This window comes from Erithacus rubecula (assembly GCF_903797595.1).
Source record: "Erithacus rubecula genome assembly, contig: SUPER_Z_unloc_3, whole genome shotgun sequence".
Classification (NCBI taxonomy): domain Eukaryota; kingdom Metazoa; phylum Chordata; class Aves; order Passeriformes; family Muscicapidae; genus Erithacus; species Erithacus rubecula.
This window is the reverse complement of record NW_027635944.1, coordinates 905,636-928,860: the sequence shown is the minus strand read 5'-3', so window position 1 is coordinate 928,860 and position 23,225 is coordinate 905,636. Positions and strand designations below refer to the sequence as shown.

Genomic DNA, 23,225 nt, shown 5'->3' with positions numbered 1-23,225 from the left:
AAGATGCTTTTTTTTTTTGTGCATCAGTTCATGCAGTTGCAGTTCTTTAGTAAAATGAAATTTCTCCCTTCCTCTCTCTCTCTCAAGCTAGACCTGGTATTTTCATTATTTTGAAGAAAACTATTAAAATCAGAGATGATAAATATTGCTTTAAAATAGTTCCCATAAGTTGCTAAAGATTCTTGCCACAGTACTAAAGACAGACTCTTCACAATTTACTTTTTAAGCTGTTTTCAAGTCAAGGACCACTGCTTCTGCACCTATTTGTTAAGAAGCATGGAAGACTTAGGTGGTTTTATTCAGACTTTGAGCAAACATGCTACAAAATTGAAATAACTGCATGGAAAGAAGGCCTTGAGCAGATGGCTTCAATTAAGCACTGACCTTCCAAGAAACTGATTGATGAGTGGGAGGAGCCTGGGCTTACACAAATCCACTTCCTTCTCTTTCCCCTCTTTTTTTCATTTTACAGTGAAAAGGGAAGAGTGGTGTTTAAGAAGAATATACTATTTTGGGAAGCTGGGGCTGGGCAGGGAACTGGTATAGGATGGACCAGGAAACTTCCTTTTATAAGAATGTTATGAACTTGCAGGAACAAGAGAACTTCCAAGAAAAATGATGAAGAGATGTTGACTGAATGCTTGTATGCAATTTTTAATGACTCTTGCACTGCTGCAGTCCTTTTTTGTCTATTTTATGTTGTGGTCTGGTGCCTCTGATCCATGAGGCTGACATCTGGTGTTAATGGCTGGATGTCCTGGGGGAGGGGACAGAGGGACAAGGGGAGGGAGTGATGTGAGATGACAGGACATGTCTAGGAGGCTGAAGGAAAGATACATGTCCTACTCTTTCTCAAGAAACAAAAGCAAGTAGGAAATACAGGGCACTTTTAGGTCAGGATATGAAGAGAACCCCATATTCCATTACTAGCAATGTAAAATGCAATGTGGTGTTTCTCAGGCTGAAACTGTTTTACACTGCATTCAGTCCAGGAATAAACATCCATGCTAAGAACCATAAAAGCCATCAGATTATTGCAGCCTTGGTCCATTATTTATTTGGAGATATCAGAAGAGAATACAACTTGCCAGAGGACAAACTTTAGGATCATGAAACTACTCTCTTGAGACACAAGTACAAAAATCACTTCACACCTTCCTTAAACAGCCTTTAGAAGTTTTCCATGTCACACTGGAAATGCATGCTGTGAAATAATAGTAAAGATGAAGACTAAGATGAAGGGCTGCTATTTTAGCTTGGCTACAGTGAATTAAGTGCTGTAAGCATCAGTAGGCTTTTTCACCATTTCAGTGTGCTAGGGTTGATGAATGCCAGGCCCATGCAGCATAAATTAAACCTGGGAAGATAAGGTCAAACCATAGAGAGGGTGGATAGTTATATTTTGCAGTTGAGATCATCTGGCATAAATGAGAGAACTAGCCCAGAGAAGCTAGGGGGGCCTGGGAAGGAAAAGGAAGAATTACTCAAGAACATCAACAAAAACCCAATAAAGAAACACCAAAAGTTTATCATAAGATAAAGAAGTATCACACAATTATTCTTGTTATTGTCTCAGGAAATTTGACTCAAGACAATCAAATTTTGAAGTTCCTCTGCACTGCTGGAGAACATTAGTCCAGAGGTTCATGACACAGTTGTGCAAGAAAGACTGTGCAAAACAGATAACAAATGTAAAAACGTTGTCAAAACAGGAAATCTCAGCAGACTGTAAGGATTCAAGCTATCTCAGAAAACATAGATATTGGAGGAGGGCTCTGGAGAAGTCCAGTGCATTTGAAAGCACTATTTTTATGGAGAACTGGACACAGACTGATGTCTATTGAGCTTTAAAGGTCTTGGAGAGCTGCTGCTTAAGAAAATCCTGACTTTAGCATTAAAGACACAGATTCCATTGATTTCAGCAGTGCTATAAAGAAACTTCTCCCAGCTGGAAATAAAGTGATTGAATATATGGAACTGAGAATAAAGTTTTGAATTAATACTATAGGAATGTATTCCTCTAAACAGAAAAACTACAACCTCAGTGTATGCACCTTTTATGCACATCAAATATAATTTGTCTAACAACAAATAGAGGAAAATCATACTCATGACTATTGGCTTATACTGTGCATAAGGCAGTCTTTGCACTGAAATTATATCCATTCATGATAACTGTTTCAGAATTTGCTGATATCTTTACAAATCCAGAAAGTCTGCAGAGAAAATAAAGTACTAAAGAAAGTTATGATTAGAGCATTGCCAGAAGGAAAAAATAATAGAATCAGAAGTAAACTAAAGGTATGAGTTTAATTTTATGATTGTTGACAATTTCTCTGTCCACCACTTTTTCTGGTATTACAGCTACAAAATATTCTTTGTACCTGTTATTACACTCTCTGAATTCTCTCCCTTGTCATTCCTACCATCATTATCTTCTACAATTCCTGTCAGTTAGCTTTCTTATCTCAGCTTACTCTATTTTCAAATAGAGTTGTAAATGCATCATCTTTTCCCTCTTTATTTTGTTTCTCCTAAAGAGTCTGTTGTTTGAATGCAAATATGATTTTAAAATGAATGTGCAAAAATACGTTGCAAAGTTAGAAAGGTTCTGCCAAGTAAAAGGGGGAATTACAGGGAAATAGAATATACCTCCAGTAAACTATGTTTCTCCATGTTCTACCATGAAAACAACCATGCTTCAAAAATGTTTTTGCTTCCTTAAAAACTGTAATGAGACCTTTAGGTGCATTAGAGACATGGTATGAATCTGTAAGCACTTAAACATATGCACTCATAAGGAAGCTAGTAGAAGATATCAGTTTGTACTTTGAATCCATTATGATTCCTTAACATACAGTTTGTTTAAGGAAACATTACTTATCATGTGCAATTATTAAGTCTCAAATCTTAAGAGGCTCCACTGTTTACCTGTAGTTCATGAAAGCTAGAACTATGTTCTTATACAGCAAATCTGATGACAGAAAAGTTAGTGGAGCAGAAAGTACAGAGAGCAACAGACAGTGATCTGGATCACTTATGAAGGTGAACCTATTTAAACAGTGTGTTCATAACAGTTTTACAATCATACAAAAAATTATGTCTATAGAATTAAGAGTACGAGGCTTAAAATGTGAGTCTACAAAAACCCAGTTATAGTTGAAAGGATTTAAAATCTAAGGTAGACAGTCACCTACAGCTTCAAAAAGATGCTCTATGAAGCTACATATTATTCTTTGATAGTTATGTAGTGGGGTAGCAAAAAGTGGGTTAAGACACTTTTAATGACAGCAATGATGATATTTCTGAAATGATACATGCATGTGCCTAGTATTGAGGTTTTACAGAGTATGTTACTGGAGAATGAACACTGACTTGTTGCCTGTTTTCTTGTCTGAAATAAGTGGTGTAAACACAATTTGCAGTGAGTCTTAACAAACTTAAAGAACCTATTTTATCTGAGAGGGTAAAGACAGGATTTGACAGCAGAATGCAAATAACTTAATATGGTTATATTTTTGAAGGGGAAATATTTCTTTCATCTAGTAAAGAACGGCCTAACAAGGTAAGCATGCAACTAGAAAGTGTAAGATTTTCAATCAAGACAATGCTCAATCAAACCAAAGGAGAATTAACCAAATTACTTCAGATCCTGGTGCTGATTTCTGTGAGACTAATGTAGCTTTATGTCAGGAACTCCACTGAAGCATGAGTGAGAAGTATGATATGCAAGAACTAATCTATTTTTCTGCTTTTTAACTACCTTCAAATAATTTGAGAGGAAGCTTCAGTTTATACAGTTGGGTGCTGGCTTAAATATAAGCATATCATGAATAACTCCACTCTAAATACACACAGAAACATTAATAACTATGACTAAATCTCAATTAAATATGCTAAGCAAAAATGTCAAAGTCAACTAGATGATTTTAAAGGTCATCTGCTCAAACTGTTCTTCAATGAGCAGGAATTTATTGACATGTCTTCGGAGAGGCAGTAAGCCACTCAAAACCCATTCACAGATGAGTAGCTGTGGGGATCTAAGCACAGAACTGACAGGAGACATTAAAATGAGGTTGTTTTGTACTTTTTCCCCTTTTGACATCTTGCAGGAATTAAGGCTACAGCTATAAGATATGCCATGAGATGTGTGGCTAAGGTGATAATGGCCTGCTGATGGAGTGATGGTTATCAGGTGGAGAATGACCCCTAATGCTGCCATCAGCCAGGTGAAGAGGGACTCATGCCCTCACCTTGGAGCTTCTGCTCCACCTTTGCACAATACCCATACTCTGTAATCTCTGAGCTACCCTTAATATGATATTTCATTTAAATATAAAGTGGCTGCCCAGCACCATCATTTATGATGTAAATTACAGAATATTTGACTGGTCTCACTTTCAGTATCAAAAGTATTTGAAATCCTCTAGGGCAGAGGATGAAAATATAACAACTTTGCAGATAAGTAAATGGGCTTGCTCATTCCCCAAATGCAGGGACACCTCTTTGGCTGAGTTTTGCATCTCCAACAGTTGGAATATACTCAGGAATACTTAATACCTAGTATGGCACACACAGTACACACACAAGGTACACTCATATTTTGCAGGTCTAGAGCATTTATCACTGCCAATCTAAAAGAATTTATAATTTGTTGCTCCAATTACACTATTGGTGACTCTTGTGTTTGTGAAAGTTCCTATTGAAGTCCAGCAGACTTACAGCACTGCAATAATTAATTTCACTGTTTGTGAATCTGCTCATGAAAGTTCTTACTGAACTCAACCAGAATTATGTTCCTGAGTTGATTTTAATTAGAAATGAGGCCCACCCTCACCCAGCCACTCTGATTTCTGAAAACAACAGTGTTTATTTTATGTCAAAGTTAATGCAACACATCTACATTTAGAAGTTGGTGACAACATTTTTGAAAAGAAGTTGAATAAAATTTTGAAAACATATTTTTAATTATTTCTGGAGATAAATTTTTGAAATTTTAGTTGTTAAGCATCACTACATTGATATGTATTGTATTAAAACAGAAAAATATGGATTTGTGTGATTGCTTTACTATTGGTATTAATTTTTTTTTTTTTCAAGGAAAAAAGGTTTTTAAAAAAAGGCAAGAAGTTGGTTTTATTTTATAACATTGATAAGTACCACACAACAATAATAATAAATAAAATTAAAAATAATAACAAATATTATAATTTTATTTTAATTCAACTGAAGATCCATCTCAGCCTTGTTATAGACACCCTCATCAATTTCTTTAGAAACAGAGCATTTTACATAAAACAATCCACAAAACAACTAATGAAATGGCAGTCTTATTAAAACACAAAATTTGAGCCATTTAGCAGGACGCTGAAAAAAGTCAACAGAACATTGAAGTATACATTAAGTTTAGGAATATGTTTAAATCTGTCCTTGATGCATTCAGGTGGATGTCTATTTCCAGTGGGGCACATGAGATCCCATCCCATGCCTGTACACTTTGTTACACATAATCTCACCAACAACATCATTACAGGGAGCACTTTATAATCAAAGTGCTCTCTCTTTATTATTACCAATGGCCAAAAAAGCTGCTCTTTCCCCCGTTTAGCCACTTTCTCTCTGTTTAGCCACTTTATCCTATCATCTTTCACTTGATGGATGCCAGGATTTTACATGGATACAGTATTCCAAGTGAGAGCTTTTCAATCCACAATAAATACTCTTCTTCTTGCCTCTCCCAACACAACACATGAATCTAATGAACAACTGCATGTAGTGTGATTAGCATCCCCTTGCCACCAAAGGAAGAAATGGGGAATTGTCACTGCACACATCCCTTCTGACTGAATTTTCCTTCATGAATCCATTTTCTAGTAGTATCCCTATTGACAAATGCCCACAAGAAAAATAACTTAGAATAACTGGTAAGTTAGGGGGGGTTTTTTGGTTTTGTTTTTTTGGGGGTTTTTTGTTGGTTTTTTTTGTTTTTGTTTTTTTTTGGGGGGAGGGGTTTGTTTTGTTTTGTTGTTTTGGTTTGGTTTTAGGAGTTTTTTTTGGGTTTTTTGAGGGGTTTTTTGGATTTTTTTGTGGGGGGGGTGTTAATCTAAATGCATATACAGATGTATAAATTGTCTCTGTCCTTTCCCACAGAATGTGACTGCATTAGGAGACCTCTGCTGCCTGGAGGCAACATGGGTCTTAACCTCTGTTCCCTTCACACTCACACTATAGAATTTCTACATGCCAGGAGATTGAAAGAGATGCATGGCTCAGGCATCATTTGATTTCTCATATTAGACCAAATCTTATTTGTGAATCATTCAAACATTGAGACCACTGAAGATTTTTTCCAGGCCTTGGTATAGTAACAAACCAAGCTTAAAAGGTGGGTTTGGCCACCCATGTAGATTAATTCTGAAGAAGAAATGCTGAATTAGTCCTCAGAATGTGTCAGTGATTATAGCTGACACAATGTACAATATGGTCTTCAGGTATCACTGTGTTTGAAGTCCCAAACAAGATCAAAGCTGCTTCATGCAGTGAGGTCAACACCTGAAATTTCTGAGTACTGGTGAAGCAGCAGCAGCCAGACAGTGGAAGCAGACCACATCTCATGCCCAGTCTGAGTGGCTTTAAAAGGTAGGAACCTTTCAGAAATGACAATGGGTCAATGTTATCATGTGTTTGGAAAACATATTCAAAGAACGAGCACAAAGCAGAATAATGCTTTCACTTGCAGAATACTTTCATCCTCTCGTGTAATGTTCCATCACCAATCTGGAGAGGGAGCAGAGAAATTGCAGGAGGCAATGTTTTATAAAGCACAACCATGTTAGAGTAGCAAATACATCTAATAATTAAGTCAAAACTATCAGGATAGCTACCATAAACTGAGGGTCAAGATCATCAAGAAACCTGGACCAATTTAACTCCTCAGTGTTGTTAGTGAAAATTTTGATCCACATTCCTTTACTCTGAGTTTTTTCCTGGTGTTTTTTCTTTGGTTGGGATTTTTTTGTTTGCTTGTTTGTCTGCTGTTTTGTTTTTTCTCTGTAGTTCAGGTAGTCATAAGAGTTGATGCAAAGGATGGGGACAGGATTGAGGAGCTAGGGGCAAAGATACTGTTGGTAATAGAATGTGAACACAGACCCTCAAGCTTGTATGCTGTCTTGGAAAATTTCATCATCAGAAAAGGGTCTTGATTCTTCAATATAAATTCAGTGGTCTACAAGAATTTAGATGTTTTTTTCAATATCATGTCTTCTGTAAGCAGACTGAACTCATTACCAAGATGTAAAGGATGTAACACTTTCTAAGTAGGCTATATTAATTTCTTAATCTGCATTTCAGTTCTTGTGTGGATGAGGTCCTAGTTAATAAAGGGTATGTGGATTGCAGTGCTTCAGCAGCTGGTATCATATTAACATCCAAATGCAGCATGCGAAAGCTTGCATTTAAAAAACTTTACTCAACAGCTTACTTTCAGCCAGACCAGGAGGCTTATAATAAGAAAAAGTGATTAAAACTTAAATCAGGCTATAGAAGATTGCTTTGTAACTTCAGAAATGCTTTTTCTTTGCTTAACTTCTGTCTCTTTATTTTTATTTTTTTTTCTAAATGGGATTTCTGGCTCCAAATGTAATTGTATGACTAGGAGCTGATATTCATAAAACCCAAACCTGCAGTTTTTTACTCCCAAGCAGTAGTTTACTGTTTATTAATAAACTGTCTTGACCAAAAGACACGATGAGAGGGAAAACTCTGTTATACACTTCATGTTTAGTCTATCATATATCTGCTTCTCATTAAGTCACTGTGTTTATTTATACTACATGGGTTTAATACAGTTTCAAACTTTTCAAAACTGAAAATAACTTACTTTGTTCTTGTGTTGGATTGATGTGGCCAGAAATGTGTATTCTATCACCACCTGTTGAAGCCAGGTGGAGCAGTGACCCTTATCTCTGTGGCACATACTATCTGCTAATGGGCCTGCTTTAAAACCAGCTGGGGCAATCATCTTTATCTTTTCCACAACCCATCCTCCCTCCAGGAAGACATAATCTGCTGCTGGCCCATTGAGTCCCACTGTGTGAGTGATAAAATTCCATCATCCCACTGGGAGATGCTCCAGCCAGGGCAGGAGCCAAGCCTTTCCTACCCACATAAAAACTGAGATTTTGGACAGCAAATTTCCTGCTTTCCACTGGATTCCTGAGGAAAGATGGACCTTTCTGCATCATCCCTGGACCTTCAGAGGAAAACTGCACCTTCCACAGGAGCACTGCTCCAGCTGAACCACATCTGCCACTGCAGGGGGACTGTAGCCACCATTGAATGGGACTGCTACCAACACCCTGACTGACTGATGGGCTGTCAGGTTGTATTCTGACTCTGTCAGTGTTTTTGGAATTGTTCTTTGTAACACTGCATTTCTATTTTAATCTTCCTAGTAAAGAATTATTATTCCTAATTCCCATATCTTTGCCTGAGAGCCCCTTAATTTCAAAATTACAATAATTTGGAGGGAGGGGGTTGGCATTCTCCATTTCAAAAAGAAGCTTCTGCCTTTACTGGCAGATACATGTCCTTCAACCCAAGACAGTTCTGTTAGAAATTCATATAAAAATCAATGAAGACAGGAAAAATACTTAAATGGCATGGTGCTCATGATTTCGTGAGCTCTATCTCTATAGAAAGGGTAAGACAAAAGTAGCTTTAACACCTTAAACGATTCATACTTTCATTTCTCAGGGATAACTGAGGCTCTTCACTCCTGCATACTTCTTCTCCCTGACTACCTTCTTTTCTGCTGTTAGCTGGAAATTAGTTCATTTTGAAACAGAAAGTTCTGCAGAACTTATAATCTTCTCAGCAAAAGAGCAAGCACAGATATTGCCTGTATTGCTCCACATATTGGAATTGGAATATTTGCTAAAAAGTTCTATCTGCCTTTCCCTGAGGAGATTCGAAGTCTTGTGCTGTTAGTCTCCTATTCAAAATGCTCAATTGATTTTCAGGCTAATTTTCATCAAAATGTATTTAAAGTCATGCAGTTGTGCAAAGAGCTGCTGGACTTCTCTCCAAAACAGCACTGATAGAGTTTGCTCTACTGTTAGTCTCTCCTGCTGTCTGTTCCTTGTTGGTTGAGATGAAAATCCTATCCACCAGGCTTGAACAGCAGAGATTTCATTACATCTGAATTATCTAAAAGTAATGCCAAGGGTGACCTGCATTTAATGAAGTACTGCAGACAGCGTTTTATTGAAGTGTCTGTCCTCCATGCATTTGCTTCTTCTGTAGTTGGGAGGAGAAGGGAGCAGCCTGAATGTGCTTTGTGGGTTTTTTAAAAACATGGACAAAAAAGGACCATGGATTAATATTGAAAAAGGCTCAGCAAGAGCTAAGATGCTCTGCAAACTGGAAATTTTAGTCACAACATTTGCTCATGTGATATATACAGGAAGACACAATTGAACATAGATGCAGGAATCTGGAAATCTGGAGTTTTGATGACCTCATTCCATGGGGTCTATAGGACATCTGTCTCCAGTTAAAAGGGGCATACTGATTTTTAACAACTGGGACAAGACATAACATCCTAAAACTAAATACTGCTCTCCTTTTCCTTTTTTGACACACATCAAGATCTCCTCAAAGAATCATAGAGTATCTTGGGTTGGAAGGAACCCACTAGGATTATTAAATTCAACTTCCTGCCCCTCACAATAGTACCTAAAACCAAATAATATGACTGAAAGCATTATCCAGACTTTCCTTGATCCTATATACCGAATGATTAGTAAATTGTCTTACATTTGCATAACACTTAATTTTTGCCTCCTGACTGGGAAGTAATATAGGAACTGTTTATGTCAGAAATTTCTAGAAGTCTCATAAGTTACAAGTATGCCTCTGATGAGGGCAAACTGAACACATCACACTATTTAATTTCTTATAAATTTGACCACAAGACAAAGCAAGTCACAGAATTAATTCCACACCGTGGCTGTGTACTTCTGGTCATTTTGGCATTTCTGATGCTAGTTCTTTAGGTGAAAAAATGTGTAAAATATTAGTTAAGTAGATACACCTTTCCTGAAATATCTGGAATTTTAGGATGCAAGCAACAGCAAAACAAGACATAAAGTTTGAATCAAACCAGTATTTTTTATATTACCTCTTCTTTTTTTCAGTAAATTAATAGAGTATTCAGTACTATGTGGCTAAGAAATTGTTTTGCTATTTGACATTATCTGATTTCGATTTTTAAAAATCTGAGAAGTGGATAGTTAACTAAGCAGTTGCTCTGGAAAACTGCTCTTAGAAAGCAATGATTCCTTCTCCTTTGTAAAGAGGAAAAACAATTCAAAACAATTTAAAAAATTACTTCAAGGTAATTATGTATCTCCCTTCATACATCAGTGATTTTCCTGCTGAAGTGCAATGTAAGATAAAAACTGAAATATGCCAGAATGTGCCCCAGTATGACATACAAAAACTAAAAGCAAATACTTATCAAACATCATTAGAAATTCAGCAAAGATTTTGAGGCATTATTATTTCCTTACTAACTGCAAAAACTACTCAGAAAAAGACAGTGCAGGAAAATACAGTATTACACATATATGATATTTCACGAAGATCATTATACAGACAAGTGCCTACAGTTTCTTAAAGTGACTCAGTTGCTGCCCAGAAAAAAACAAAATCATTTAAATATATCATGTAAAGATAGAAGTGGATACTCTGCTTCTGAATACACAATCACAGTAGTCAGTAGGCAGAGGAATGTGTGATTTTGCTATATGATTTATTACCAAATCTTTGACACACAGGAAAAGCTCTCCCAAAGCAAGCATGGAAATTATTTTGGTATTGCTTCTTGCTTCAGTGAAAATGCTGGCACAACCCCCAGATGATGCTGGCTTCCATTTTGTGTTCCTGGGCACTTACAGGTGTGCTTATCTAGGAGCCAGAACGGAACATCCCAAAGGAACAGACCAAGAAGCCTATCTAGTCTATCTGTCTTCAAACTATTTGCTAATCTTGCTAAACTATCTCCATTAATAATCCCTTTTCAGTAGACATGAATAAATCCACTTCTACAGGCTTTTCATTACTTAAAATGTGCTGCTGTCTTCCAAAAGGAAATTAATTTAGGTCATATTGTGTATTGCTTGACCTCATGCTATTGTTCTGCCTTGTCCGCAGAGATCAACAAAATACATGTTTCCACATGTAGATTTGCAAGGTAATGTTTGGCAGGCAGAGTGGTTCTTTCTAACAGCACTTCTGCTGAAGTTAGGTCACAGATCATCTTCTAACTTTACAGAACACATGCAATAAAACCCAAGGTATGAAAGTGCATGAAACAACCAAACCAAGTTACAAAATATGCAAAACACTTTCAAGCATGACATTCCACCTCAGAAAGAACACTTCTACTCCATAGAGGAAAGGAGAGAACAGCTCTTGGGACAGCAATAAAAAGAGAGTGAGGTTTTTCCTTAGCTCTCAAACAAACTTTTAGGAGGTCGTAAAGGAGAGTGACATGCATTCATTAGCTGTGGTGTTAGCATATGGCAGGTGAAATTCTTTCTTGAATTCTGCCTCCCCAGACCTGGGCCAGCACTCAGATGCACTGTGACCTCTCCTTCTTCTTTCGCCTCTTTCCAGCCCATCTCACCAGGCTCCTTTGTCCCTCTGTCTTCTTTCACAGTCCCACCCACCATAGCTGTCCTCATTAATGGCAAGGCCAGGGATGTAAAATCTTTTACTTTGCTCTGCCACTTGGTTGAGCTGGGAGGAGAGGCACAAAGTAAGACAACTCCCTACAGATCTCATCAGTGGTGTAAGTGAGGCAACTCCCCAGTCTAACTCATCACCTCCACCTTATTCCATGGCTGCAAGACGTTTGGAAATGTACATTACTCACTGCTGATAAAGGTTTATTAGTCCCATTCTGGCTGCCATCCAGAGTGAACTATATTGTGTCAGAGCAGAAGGGTCTGTCCCTCCCTGTGAGCCTGCACAGCTCACTTGGGAACTCACAACTGTAACTGGAACACTGTGTAGCACACTGCAGAAATCTTCTGAAGAAATGAAGTAAACTGGGTTCACCAGACATTTCATTGAAGCTCAAAGCAGTGATTGCTTCACAGTCCTCACTGAAAGTGAAAAGTGAGCAATTTTCCCAGGGTTCTGGTTTCTGCATTGGAGCTCAAGGCAGCAAGGCCTAGATGCAAGTAATTTAGCACACACCAGCTTGTATGTGTGCTAAATATTGCTAAAAATTGCAATATAAATTACATTTCACCTGTTTATATCAGAAATCTTACAGAGAAATATACCAATAAATGTGCTGATTGATGACCAATACTGACTAATGAAGCTTCTCAGCAAATCTTTTTACCTTCAACAGCTTTCTAACAACCTCAGTACATCACTCTACATCTGTAATTGTGCAACAATATTACATTGCTATTTGAATCAATAAATTACTTTGTTATTATTCACCAAGTAATTGGTAAACGTTCATTTCCCTACAGTTCAGTCACACGGTTTTACTGTGCCTTGCTGGCACTGCTATAATCTTCTTCTACCCTGAACACCCTAGAACACACAGCATTTGTTGATCTGCTTGTCCTTTCAGTCCAGCTTTGTGAAAAGCCCACAGAACTAGAACCTAATTCTCATAATCTGTTGGAGAAACAGCACAGTCAGGCATTGTATGTTCTCTTAGGTTTACTGACTTCTATTTGAGTATGCATTCAGAAATTCTTGAAAAAAAAAAGTGTTTTTATTATGCTTTTCTAATATGTTTTTTCTGTTTTTAAAAAAATTCAAAAACCCTCACAGGTAAATTACAACTGCAGAAAGCTGTGCCTCCTATGCTTTTGAGACTCCAGTTTCAGCCTACCACTACAAAGCTCCTCTTGAAGTGGAGAACAAAAAGAAATGGTTAACAACAACAGTCCTCTGACTGAAGTCTGCTAAAGTTAGTTATATTAACCACAATTTTGCATATATTTCTTTTTTTATATATATATTTACTCCTCTTGTTTTTAATATATATCAACATATCTACTTTCTATAGCCTTCTATGCAGACAAGATAAAGAAACTCATTTAAACAACTGGCAGATACATTGAAATTGATTAGGCACAAAGCCACCTCATTCTGAAGACACTTTTTGTTGTTAGCTCCAAGTTAAGCAAAAATAAAAAATACAGAACAGCTGACTTCAACCTCTTTTAGCCAAAATCAGCAAACTGACTGTATATAATTCATCCAGTTAGTGGCCAACAGGTTATTTTGTAACCACCAGTGGAAGAGAAGACATTTATTAGATTTAACATGATGGTATGAAGGTAGCTGAGCTCTGGGAATGGCATATGGGATGTAGTTGTCTTGTGACTCAAAATTTTGAAAAGGATGTTAACTAGGGATCTTTTTGCTTTGATATCAGTTTGTTCTGAGCAAACTGGACCTGATTCTGTAGGTCACTTTTGAACAACAGTTGGACTGGTAAAGTTTCATATGCTAATTAGTCTACAAAAATATTCTGTTTTACTCTTAAGCATGGATGCCTCAAGATTCAGAAGTTATGCTTAAGAAGTTTGGTTTTTTCCAACTTTCCCACTCCCCCTTGGGGGAGTGAAGTCAGAAGAAAATAACCTTTTCTTCCTTTTAAATGCTGTGATGGCTCAAAAGAGAAAGAATGCCTGATTTTCTCTTGTAACTTTTTTGCCATGAATATCAACAAACAAAAATGTATTATTTCTAGCCTAAAAAATGAAAATTACAAGTGGTACTTGTGAAGAAAAACCTTGGAGAGGAAAAACATTAATCAGATATGACTTGACAAAGTCTTTGAATAAAAGGACTTCTGTCAACAAATCTGAACTGCATTTATGGCCTTGTTAGAAATTGCTCCAGTTCAAGGGGCAAAGGTATCAATCTTAACCTACAAAGAAGTTACTTGTTAATCCAAATGCAAATCTCTGTATGATAGTTTACTCATTACTTTCTCAAGAAATTACTCAAGAGTAATTTCTTGTTACTCTTACTACTTTCTCAACAACATGTCTGCAGCCAATGACCTAAAAACTCTTCCAGCATAGCTGGAATGACTGAAACCATTAACCAACCTTGAACTCATTTTTTTTCCCTTCACCTTACAAAGCTAAGAAACATTAACAAGAGCAGCTATAGTAACAATCACAAACACAGTCATATGAGGATATTTTTTATGTCCCAAGTCAGTCCTGAAGCCAACTCACTCACTTATTTTCAGCTGTTCTCCCTTATGAAACAGCATGGCCACGAATACTTTACTGATCTCTTTAAACAAAATGTCATAAAACCACCATCACTAATGATGTTGCAAATACATGGAGTTAATCAATGGATGTAAATGCAACCAGTCAGGAACAGTCCCTTTGCAGAGGGTCTGAAAGTGAGAATTTTTTCCCACTGGGACAGAAATGAGAAATTGTGAAAGTTGTGCAAAAGAAACAGTGAAGTCCATTTGATGTTGGACAATCTGCTCTGTATTAGACTGGCAATTGTGGCACAGCTGTGAGGTAGTGTGGCTAGACTACACAGCTGGTTTTTAGAGATTGCTATCTTTCTGATAAAATTAGAGGCAACTGCTCTATTTATTATCAGAGCACGTCTCCTGTGAGGATAGACAGAGAGAATTGAGATTGCTTATCCTGGAGAAGAGAATGTTCCAGGGAGACCTTACTGCAACCTTTCAATATTTGCAAGGGGATCATTAAGAAAAATTAGGACAAACTATTTACCATCACCTGTGGCTATAGGACAAGGAGCAATGGCTTTGAACCAAAAGAGGGTGGGTTCAGGTTAGGTGTAAGGAAGAAATTGTTTACAGGGGGAGTTGTGAAATGCTGGACCAGGTTACCCAGAGATGTGGTAGGTGAACTATCCCCAGAAACACTCAACATCAGGTCAAACAGGGCTCTGAGCAACTCGATATAGTTTAAGATGTTCTTGCTCATTGAAAGGTAGGCTGGCCTGAATGCCTTTAAAGGTTTCTTTCAGCCCAAACCATTCTGTAATCCTAATATTTTCACCTGGCAAAAATGAGAATATTTTTAAAAACATCATCAGTATAAAGTTTCACTCCAGGCTTTAACTGTGATTATTAGGTTAAAAAAAAAAAAATCAAAAATTTTTTTAAAAGAAAAAAATACAACTTCTGTCTGACAGGAAACTGCATAAGCAAACAATTTATTTCAACCATGAAATTGTTTATTATTAAAAAGAGTGTAATTATAACACTGAATGGTCAGTGTTAGGGGCTTTCTTCTTCTGTTTTAGGACAAAACACATTTATGTTGGGGACAGTGAATTAGGTATTAAATACAAGTGGGTTCTCACAAATTGTGGCTAAGTTGCTTCCTTTCTCATTGCTAAAAGCTCAAAACAAATAAGATATCTTGCAATAGGAAGAATTCATTAATGAACGCACCAATAAATGTTTCCTACTGCAGGGCTCACCAGAAATTCTTTGTAATACTTGTAAGGAGTTTACAGACCTTTATTAGTTACATAAAAAACCCCAAATCTGTTTTTTCCTAAACATACTCTTCTGTCCCTTCTCATAATATCAAATCAGACAACTAAACATTGCATGAAACAGAGCCAATGACCCTCCATGTACTTACCATGTACCACATGCTTGGCCACTTGGGATCATTGAAATAAGTGGATTGAGTACCACCAGGTTTATAATCCCTCTTTATCCTTCTTTTAACCACCTGCTGTTGTATCCACTCCACCTGCCAACCAAAAAAAACATACGGAGAATGTTACGGTTCTGTGGAGATTATCAAGAAATGTGCAAAATCTTAGGATTTTTTTTCATTACCATACTCCAAGGCATATGTCATATTAAAGAGTTCATTTTGGCAGTTGAAACTGTGTAGATCACCTTGACATACTGCTCACTGAGGAATATTTAATTATATTCAATTTAGCCAGTGCTACAAATCTACCTTAACTGCTTAAACCCTGCAAGACAGACTTCATTGGTTATCAGCTGTTAAATACTATTATTTTCAGGTTTTTCTTTATCAGACTTACTCATCTAACAGCATATTCCAAAAAGGAATTAATTGAATTTCTCAAGAATGGGGTTTTTAAAAAAATTATTATCTTTCTCTTCCCTAAAACAAAAACATTAATATATATTCAAAAGTTTTGCTTGTAGACAAATATCTAAATCACCTTCACCACTTGGAAAGAAAAAAAATCCGCAAATTAAACTTTATTTTAAGTGACTCCCTGTCAAGATTTTCTCAGAGAGGCATTCTGGAATTTTATTTTAGACTAAGCACTCCCCTGTGAGAAATAGCTGGATACTGAGTAAAGCCTTAGTTAAAACAAACACAAAAATGAGCTTGAAACAGGAAAAGAAATGTAAGGGTTAAAAAATCTAATTCTTAAAGTTATTTTTGTCTGTCTGACACCTCTTCAAAGATTCATGACACATCCAAAGGTGACACTAAAAGTGACATCAGCCTCAGAGCAGGGAGGACTCTGCAGCTATTTCTGTATTAGCTATTCTAAATAGGAGCTAGTTTCAACAAATGCAAATAATATGAACTAACCACAGAAAAAGCCCACGATATATTCACACACATATAGCAGCTTATATTTCCGCTGAATTGTTTCAGGTGATATTACAACAAAAATTCAATTTGCATCTCTCCAAGCAAGACAGCCATCTTCTCCTAACAGCCAACTCTGCACCTTTTATTTGTACTATTTGAATATCTGTGTATGCACACAAACACACAAATATATCAAAGGAGTTACTTTCAGCTCACATATTTGCTTGTCACTGGTCAGAGATGGTACTAATATTTTCCTTTAGCAGGCTAATCTCTCTACTGTGCATTCACAACACAACTTTAAATCTTAGGCAGACATACCATAGTGCTCTGGCCTCTACTTCTTGGTCAGGAAAAAAGGTAGAAAGACATCTCTGAATTTGTCCAGAGAGGATTCCTAGGACAGTCCTTATAGAGACTGGATGAAATTAAATTTTCTTCTTCCTGAGAACTAACTTCAGGATCAAAACTATTCTTCTAGAGGCTAAATGCAGCATAAGAGCACAGACTATCAGATGGAGCTGACACTGAAACTCATTTCTCTGCTAAATCTTCTAGGAGCAATCATTAGTTGCTTTCTGGTTCTATGCTTGTTGTCTCCTCTTCCAGCACATTTGAAATCCCCCACTATGTGACAAGAGCTCACAGCTCCCTTCAGATCTGACTGGATCCAGGTGTCCCCTGCAGGAGGTGACAGCTAATGGGTCTCAGGCTGATGGTGTAACCAAGTCTGGAGGCCTGTAGGATACACAAAGTATGTCTGGGCAAAGGCCAAAGAAAGTTGAGTCAAAAAGACATTGGTAAGCACTAAACCTAATGGCTGCTTTAAACTGGGATCAACAAGCCTCTTAACTAGCTCTCTCATCCAAGAAAAAACAGATTTTTAACTGAATAAGGAACCCTGTTCTCTTGACTTTTGCTGCTAATATATGCCTTCTTTTCCAGACCTTCACAAACAGAAGCTTGTTTTTCTTCAAAGCTTCTTTTCCTACAGGTAGCCCATACCTCCCAACACATCACAAACCAGGACCAAGCCATGTTCTGTTTGGTCTCTGACTCCCCACCTGCCTGGACTGCCATAGACCATGGGCACCAATTCTGTTACTAGTATTTAGCAGTCATTAATAAAATAACTTCAACTGCTCTGAAAAAACAACCATGACTTCCAGGGCTTATACAAATCCACTTTCCAAGCCTTATTAAGAGATTTGGGTCTCAGTGCCAGAAACATGCTCAACTGACTGAGGGGTCTCAAGCTCCTATGCTGTAGGAATATTTACTGTTATCTTGATTCACCCTTTGCTGAAGGGATTAACCATATGAGTATGTTAACCATGTTGAGAAAGTTGTAAGTCAACAAGTTTCAAAACTTCAGAGGACAAAACCACACAGAGCAGAGCACACCACGCTTGGTAACTCACACCTGTCTTCAAGTCTGCAGGGAGGAATTAAACATGCCTACCATCAACACAATCTAAGGATCTGACAGGGTTGCAGAAATGTCCACAAAGACAAACCAATAATACAGACCCAGCAGAAGAGGATTAAACCTTCTGCCACCTCTAGTTGAGATGCATGAACATTAATGACAGAACTCACCAACACTACTATTGCCTAGAGGAGCCATGAATCGGAGACCCAGGGGATCTAATGGGGCATTAGGGACTCCTGTGGCCAAGGGCTTCTATAAGAACTGCAACTAGTAACTGTGAGGATTTTTGGAAAAGCACCTTTATTTTGTTACTGGAGCAAAAGAAGTATAACATATTCCTGTAGCCTGCACAATACATAAGTTTAAGCAGAACTTCGGCAACCTAAAACCATTTCTATATGGATAAAATGAAAAGAGCTTTCCTGACTAGACAAACTCTTAGCCAAACCCTTTACTCATTCACTGTGACAAGTTGTCTGCATTGATTACTGCCTATTCAGCTACAAGTATCTGCTGATCAGTAAATAGCTTCAAATATAAAGGCAGCATAGTACTGGTGGAGACTGGCATACATTGCTGCCTCAAAAAAAGCCCAATTAATTTATTTTCTCAATTTCCTTTATTTCAGACAATATTATGGAGAATCTTATCAGTTATTTAATCCAAGCAATCATAAATACTGCAGCACTGCACACTTCCAGTTTATTGGAATATACATACATACAATACACATAATTTGGCACACAAAGAATTTTCACTATATGTATATGCATGTGTTTGTACAACACTTTGTATCAACTGAGTTAATCTGCAAGCCTGCAGTATATTTTAGTGAGATACAGGTAATTTTTGTATCTTATCTATCACCTTTTAATAAAATACTCTGTTCCAGGGCATGGCCCTATTACATGCTGGATGTTGCCCATCATTCCTATTTCCTTAGCTCCTAGCAAAATTAGGGAAAACATATGAAAGAATAATTTTGCAGGAGGGCTGTGCAGCTTGCCATGATCAGACTCAAACCCAGTGAAAGAAACACTAACTTCTTCTCTTCCCACAAGATTTAATGACAATTTTATATATGCATAGGATTGCTCTAAGTTAAACAGCCATTTAATTTCACACAAATAACAATGTGGGCAATTGACACACTTGCCTAAGCAGACATGTGGCTCTTTAATGATGGAATGCAAGTGTCTAGATGGAATAGACTAGACTCATATAGAGTATTTCAGTTGTAAGGGAGCTACAATGATCATCTAGTCCAACTGGCTGATCAATTCAGGGATGAACAAAAGATAAAGCACAGTAATGAGGACCTTGTCTAAATGTGTCTTTAACACTGGCAAGCCTGGGGAATCAAGCACTTCTCTAGGATGAACTGATCTCTTTGACCAACTTCTTGGTAAAAAAATGCTTCCTGAAGTCCAGTGTGAACTTCTCCTGATGCAACTCTGAACCATATTCCCATATGCCGTGCCACTGGATAACAGGAACAAGAGATCAGCATCTCCCTCTCTCCATCCCCTCCTCAGGAAGCTGCAGAAGTTGCTTCTCAGTCTCCTTTTCTACGAACTAGACAAACTTGATATTAGGACTAATTTTGTACAGTACAGGTAACCACACCAGTGCAAGGGGGAAGTTAAACTGACCACTCTCAGTCAGTGACCATTGAGGGAGGCAATGCAGGATGCCAGACAGAGTAACCTAAAACATGCCAGCATGCCTGATCACAGTCCTAGTTATAGATTTGCCTGGAAAGCATTTAGCAAATCCCTTATGTTGAGATCTACTGAATGATTGTTTTTATTCTGAGGTTATACAGATATAACCTTTCAGAACTTAATTTAAACATCACTGGAAGACAATATAGTCTCCGTCAAGTCTTTTTGTTTACAGAAAATATCACTCAAAAAAGTTTACTCAACATTGTACAACCACTGGGTTATATTAACAAAAACAAGGTCAAACCTCAGAAGTTATATTAGTATTGTAACATAATACCTTTGAGTATTTTGTGGGTATCCATCTACAAATTACTGTAGAATGCCTGGTATATACTGGATTTGTTTGATTCTGTATGAAAGGAGCTCATTTGTACAAAAAGAACATTTCTGGAGTAATTAATTATACAGATTCTCATTTCTTGCCAAAAGGTGAGTCTATGCAAACAATGAAGTTAATTTTAACATATCCATAAAGCCACACTTACCAAAAGGTAGCAAAAGACCTTTTCCCCTTGACCTCAGCCTCAAAAGTTCCATTTCCTGAGTGTCTAGAAATCTAGCCAGACTGGAGACATAACTATGTTAAACATCACCATTTTCAGTCTCTTTAATTCAGGTCTCACAACATTGTTTTGTGCATGATGCAGCTCTTTATCACAGACCTGCATGGAATAAATAAAGCTGCTCTGAGCTAATTCAAGCACTATTTTTCCCTCTTTAAGTGCCATAATTTGAAATGAAATGTTATTTCTGTGTGAATCAAAACTACCTTCTACCATTTTCAGCCTCATTGATTCAATAGAATTCTTGGGAAAAAAAGCCCCATGTAGGTATCCTGCAGTAAGATCTCCCTCACCCAGACTTATGAATTGTGGAAATAAAAAGTTTGATAAATGAAAAAAAAACTTACATGCTGGGAAAAACCTCACCAATTTATCAAAGCAGCATGATTTTTAACACACAAACACTGTTGTGAAAGAGATTTTTTTCAAATATTCTGTGAGAGGGTCTGCTTGAATAAATATTCCAAAATTATTAAAAACATGTCAACTCCAATATGTGAAAATGCCATTACTATATAGCAGAAGTTACAGGCAAGCTGAAGATATAATCCTTTTCATTTTGAAAAAAAACATACTTGGTATAAAAAAAATTCTAACTCTGAAGTAAGTTATAAATTTTATACCAAAATCAGTGACTTTTATGACAAAATTCAATGTGAAAGTATGGGTCTGCTGTCTGTGAGGAAGAGATACTGAAGGTGCCACTTCTAATTGAAACTGTAATTGTAACCCTTGTACTGCCTCCCTCACCTGCATCTGTCCAACACCTGTAAGAAGAAACTGGAAGTTCCTCCTCTGATAGCAAGAGAGGAGGTGCCACTCTCTGGAATAAGAGAAAGAGAGAAAACCCAGACAGAGGACATGGGAGGTAACACCCAGGAAAGAGATCAGCAAAAGGGGCTACCCTATCATATGGAAAACAGGGAGTGAACAGCAAGGCAGCACTGCTACTCAGAGTTTGTCCACAGACAGATTGCCCTGGACAAGCATCCTCCCTCCCAGTCAGATGGTCTCCTGCTGCATCTATTACACCACTCTTCACTTGCCTAAGGACCCTCACCACTCATACATCTGAGTTCTGAAAGACCCTGCTACAAAAGGACAGAAGTGAAGACAGCATACTCAGAATATTGAACTGTTGTGTTCAGAATAGGCCATAGGGAAAAAAAATTGCTCCAAGAGTTCCTGTTGTAGTGGGATGCCATCCAGAGGGACAATGAGAGACTTGTGAGGTGATTAAGACCAAATGTAAAATCTTGTGCCTGGGTCAGGGCAATCCTAAACCTCAATACAGGTTTAATGAGTGGATTGAGGGCATATGGGTGGATGAAAAACTGGACACAACTCAGCAACATGCAGTCACATCCCAAAAAGCCAACTGTACCCTGGGCTGTATCAAAAGACACTTCTCCTTTACTTGACTCTCTGGAGTGCTTCATCCAGCTCTGGGGCACCCAACATAAAACTGGCAGAGGAGAGCCATGGAGATGATCAGATGGCTAGAGAATCCTTGCTCTGAGGAAGAGCTGAGACAGTTGGGATTGTTTAGCTTAGAAAAGATCTTTGGGAACCTTCCAGTTCTTGAAGAAGACCTATGGGAAGGATGGGGAAGGTCTCATGTATCAGGGAGTCAGTCTAGTGATAGTGGGGTAATGGTTTTAAACAGAAAGTAAGTAGGTTGAGATACCTACTTAGAAGGGACATTAGGTAAGGTGAATGTTCTTTACTCTGAGGGTGGTGAGGCACTCAACAGGATGCCCAGAGAACCTGTGGATGCCCCCATCCATGGAAGTGTTTGAGGCCATGCTGGATTGGGCTTTGAGCAGCCGGGTCTAGTGGAAGGTGTCCATGCCTATGGCAGGACAGTTGGAACTCTCCAATCCAAAAGCTTCTATGATTCTATGTTTCTAACAAAACAAGTCAGCATCTTAGTTATCCTGTCATGAAGTTTTCTGTGCTACCAGCTCTACTTTAATGTATCATTTAACAACATTCTGTTTTTGTATTTCACCCAGTAATGAAATCAATTATTTAGGGTTAAAGTGAGGAGGACATATTAATATCCAAGGGCCATACCCAGGCTAGTGCACAAGAGACCCAAGCCATTATTCAGGAGTGCAGGGGAGATGTTGAAGACTATTAACCTCTTGCTAACTATGTACAGTCACAAAAGTGAGACTTCCCCAAAAAAATTGGACTTCTTACCTTAAGAAGAATTTTGCATCATTTTTTTTGATCACAATCAAAGCCACAGCTATTTGCTTAACCTATTATTCTTTGGCTCATGATATCAACAGCCACTTTTCACCATAAAAATAGATGAAGACATTTGGTAAAGTAGATGTTGACATAGGTCAAGGCCATGGAAAATTATTGCAGATAGTATTTCATAAATGCTAGGGATCTAAAGTCAGATAAAAGGTTATTAACTCCAGCAGTGCTATTTGATGCATTCTTGCTGATTAAGAAAGTGTTTCTTCAGCAAGGATCAATGACAATCCACAATCAAAGTAGTTGTCATAATTATGCTACAGATTCTGAACAAAAAGCAAGATAAAACAAGAAACAAATGTTAATACAGGCTGAACAGAAACTGAAAAAGCACAGGAGAAAAGACAGCAGATAATCCTTGATATTACCATTTAAACCCAAAGAAACACAGGGTCTCCCACGGACCAAAGCTGAAACTGAATACATGTTTTTCCACCTCATAGCCACAGAAAAGCCAGTCAGTGCTAGTATGACTTAAGTGGTTTCTATATTTCTACATTTGTGAACGACTGTAGCAGTATAGCCACACTTCCACACCCATGAGGTACAAGAATCCACAGTTATGCATTTTAATGTAACTGAAATATCC

The 23,225-nt window shown here is 37.6% G+C and overlaps 1 protein-coding gene across 1 annotated transcript in view; it reads right to left on the bottom strand.

Annotated features, from left to right (window-relative positions):
• The window catches only part of PCSK5 (proprotein convertase subtilisin/kexin type 5), a 175,844-nt gene that overhangs the window by 106,878 nt on the left and 45,741 nt on the right, over positions 1-23,225 (bottom strand). Inside the window, exon 3 of the mRNA XM_079331357.1 lies at positions 15,696-15,809. Coding sequence (XP_079187483.1) covers positions 15,696-15,809 — 114 coding nt within the window. The remainder of the gene's footprint in view (positions 1-15,695; positions 15,810-23,225) is intronic.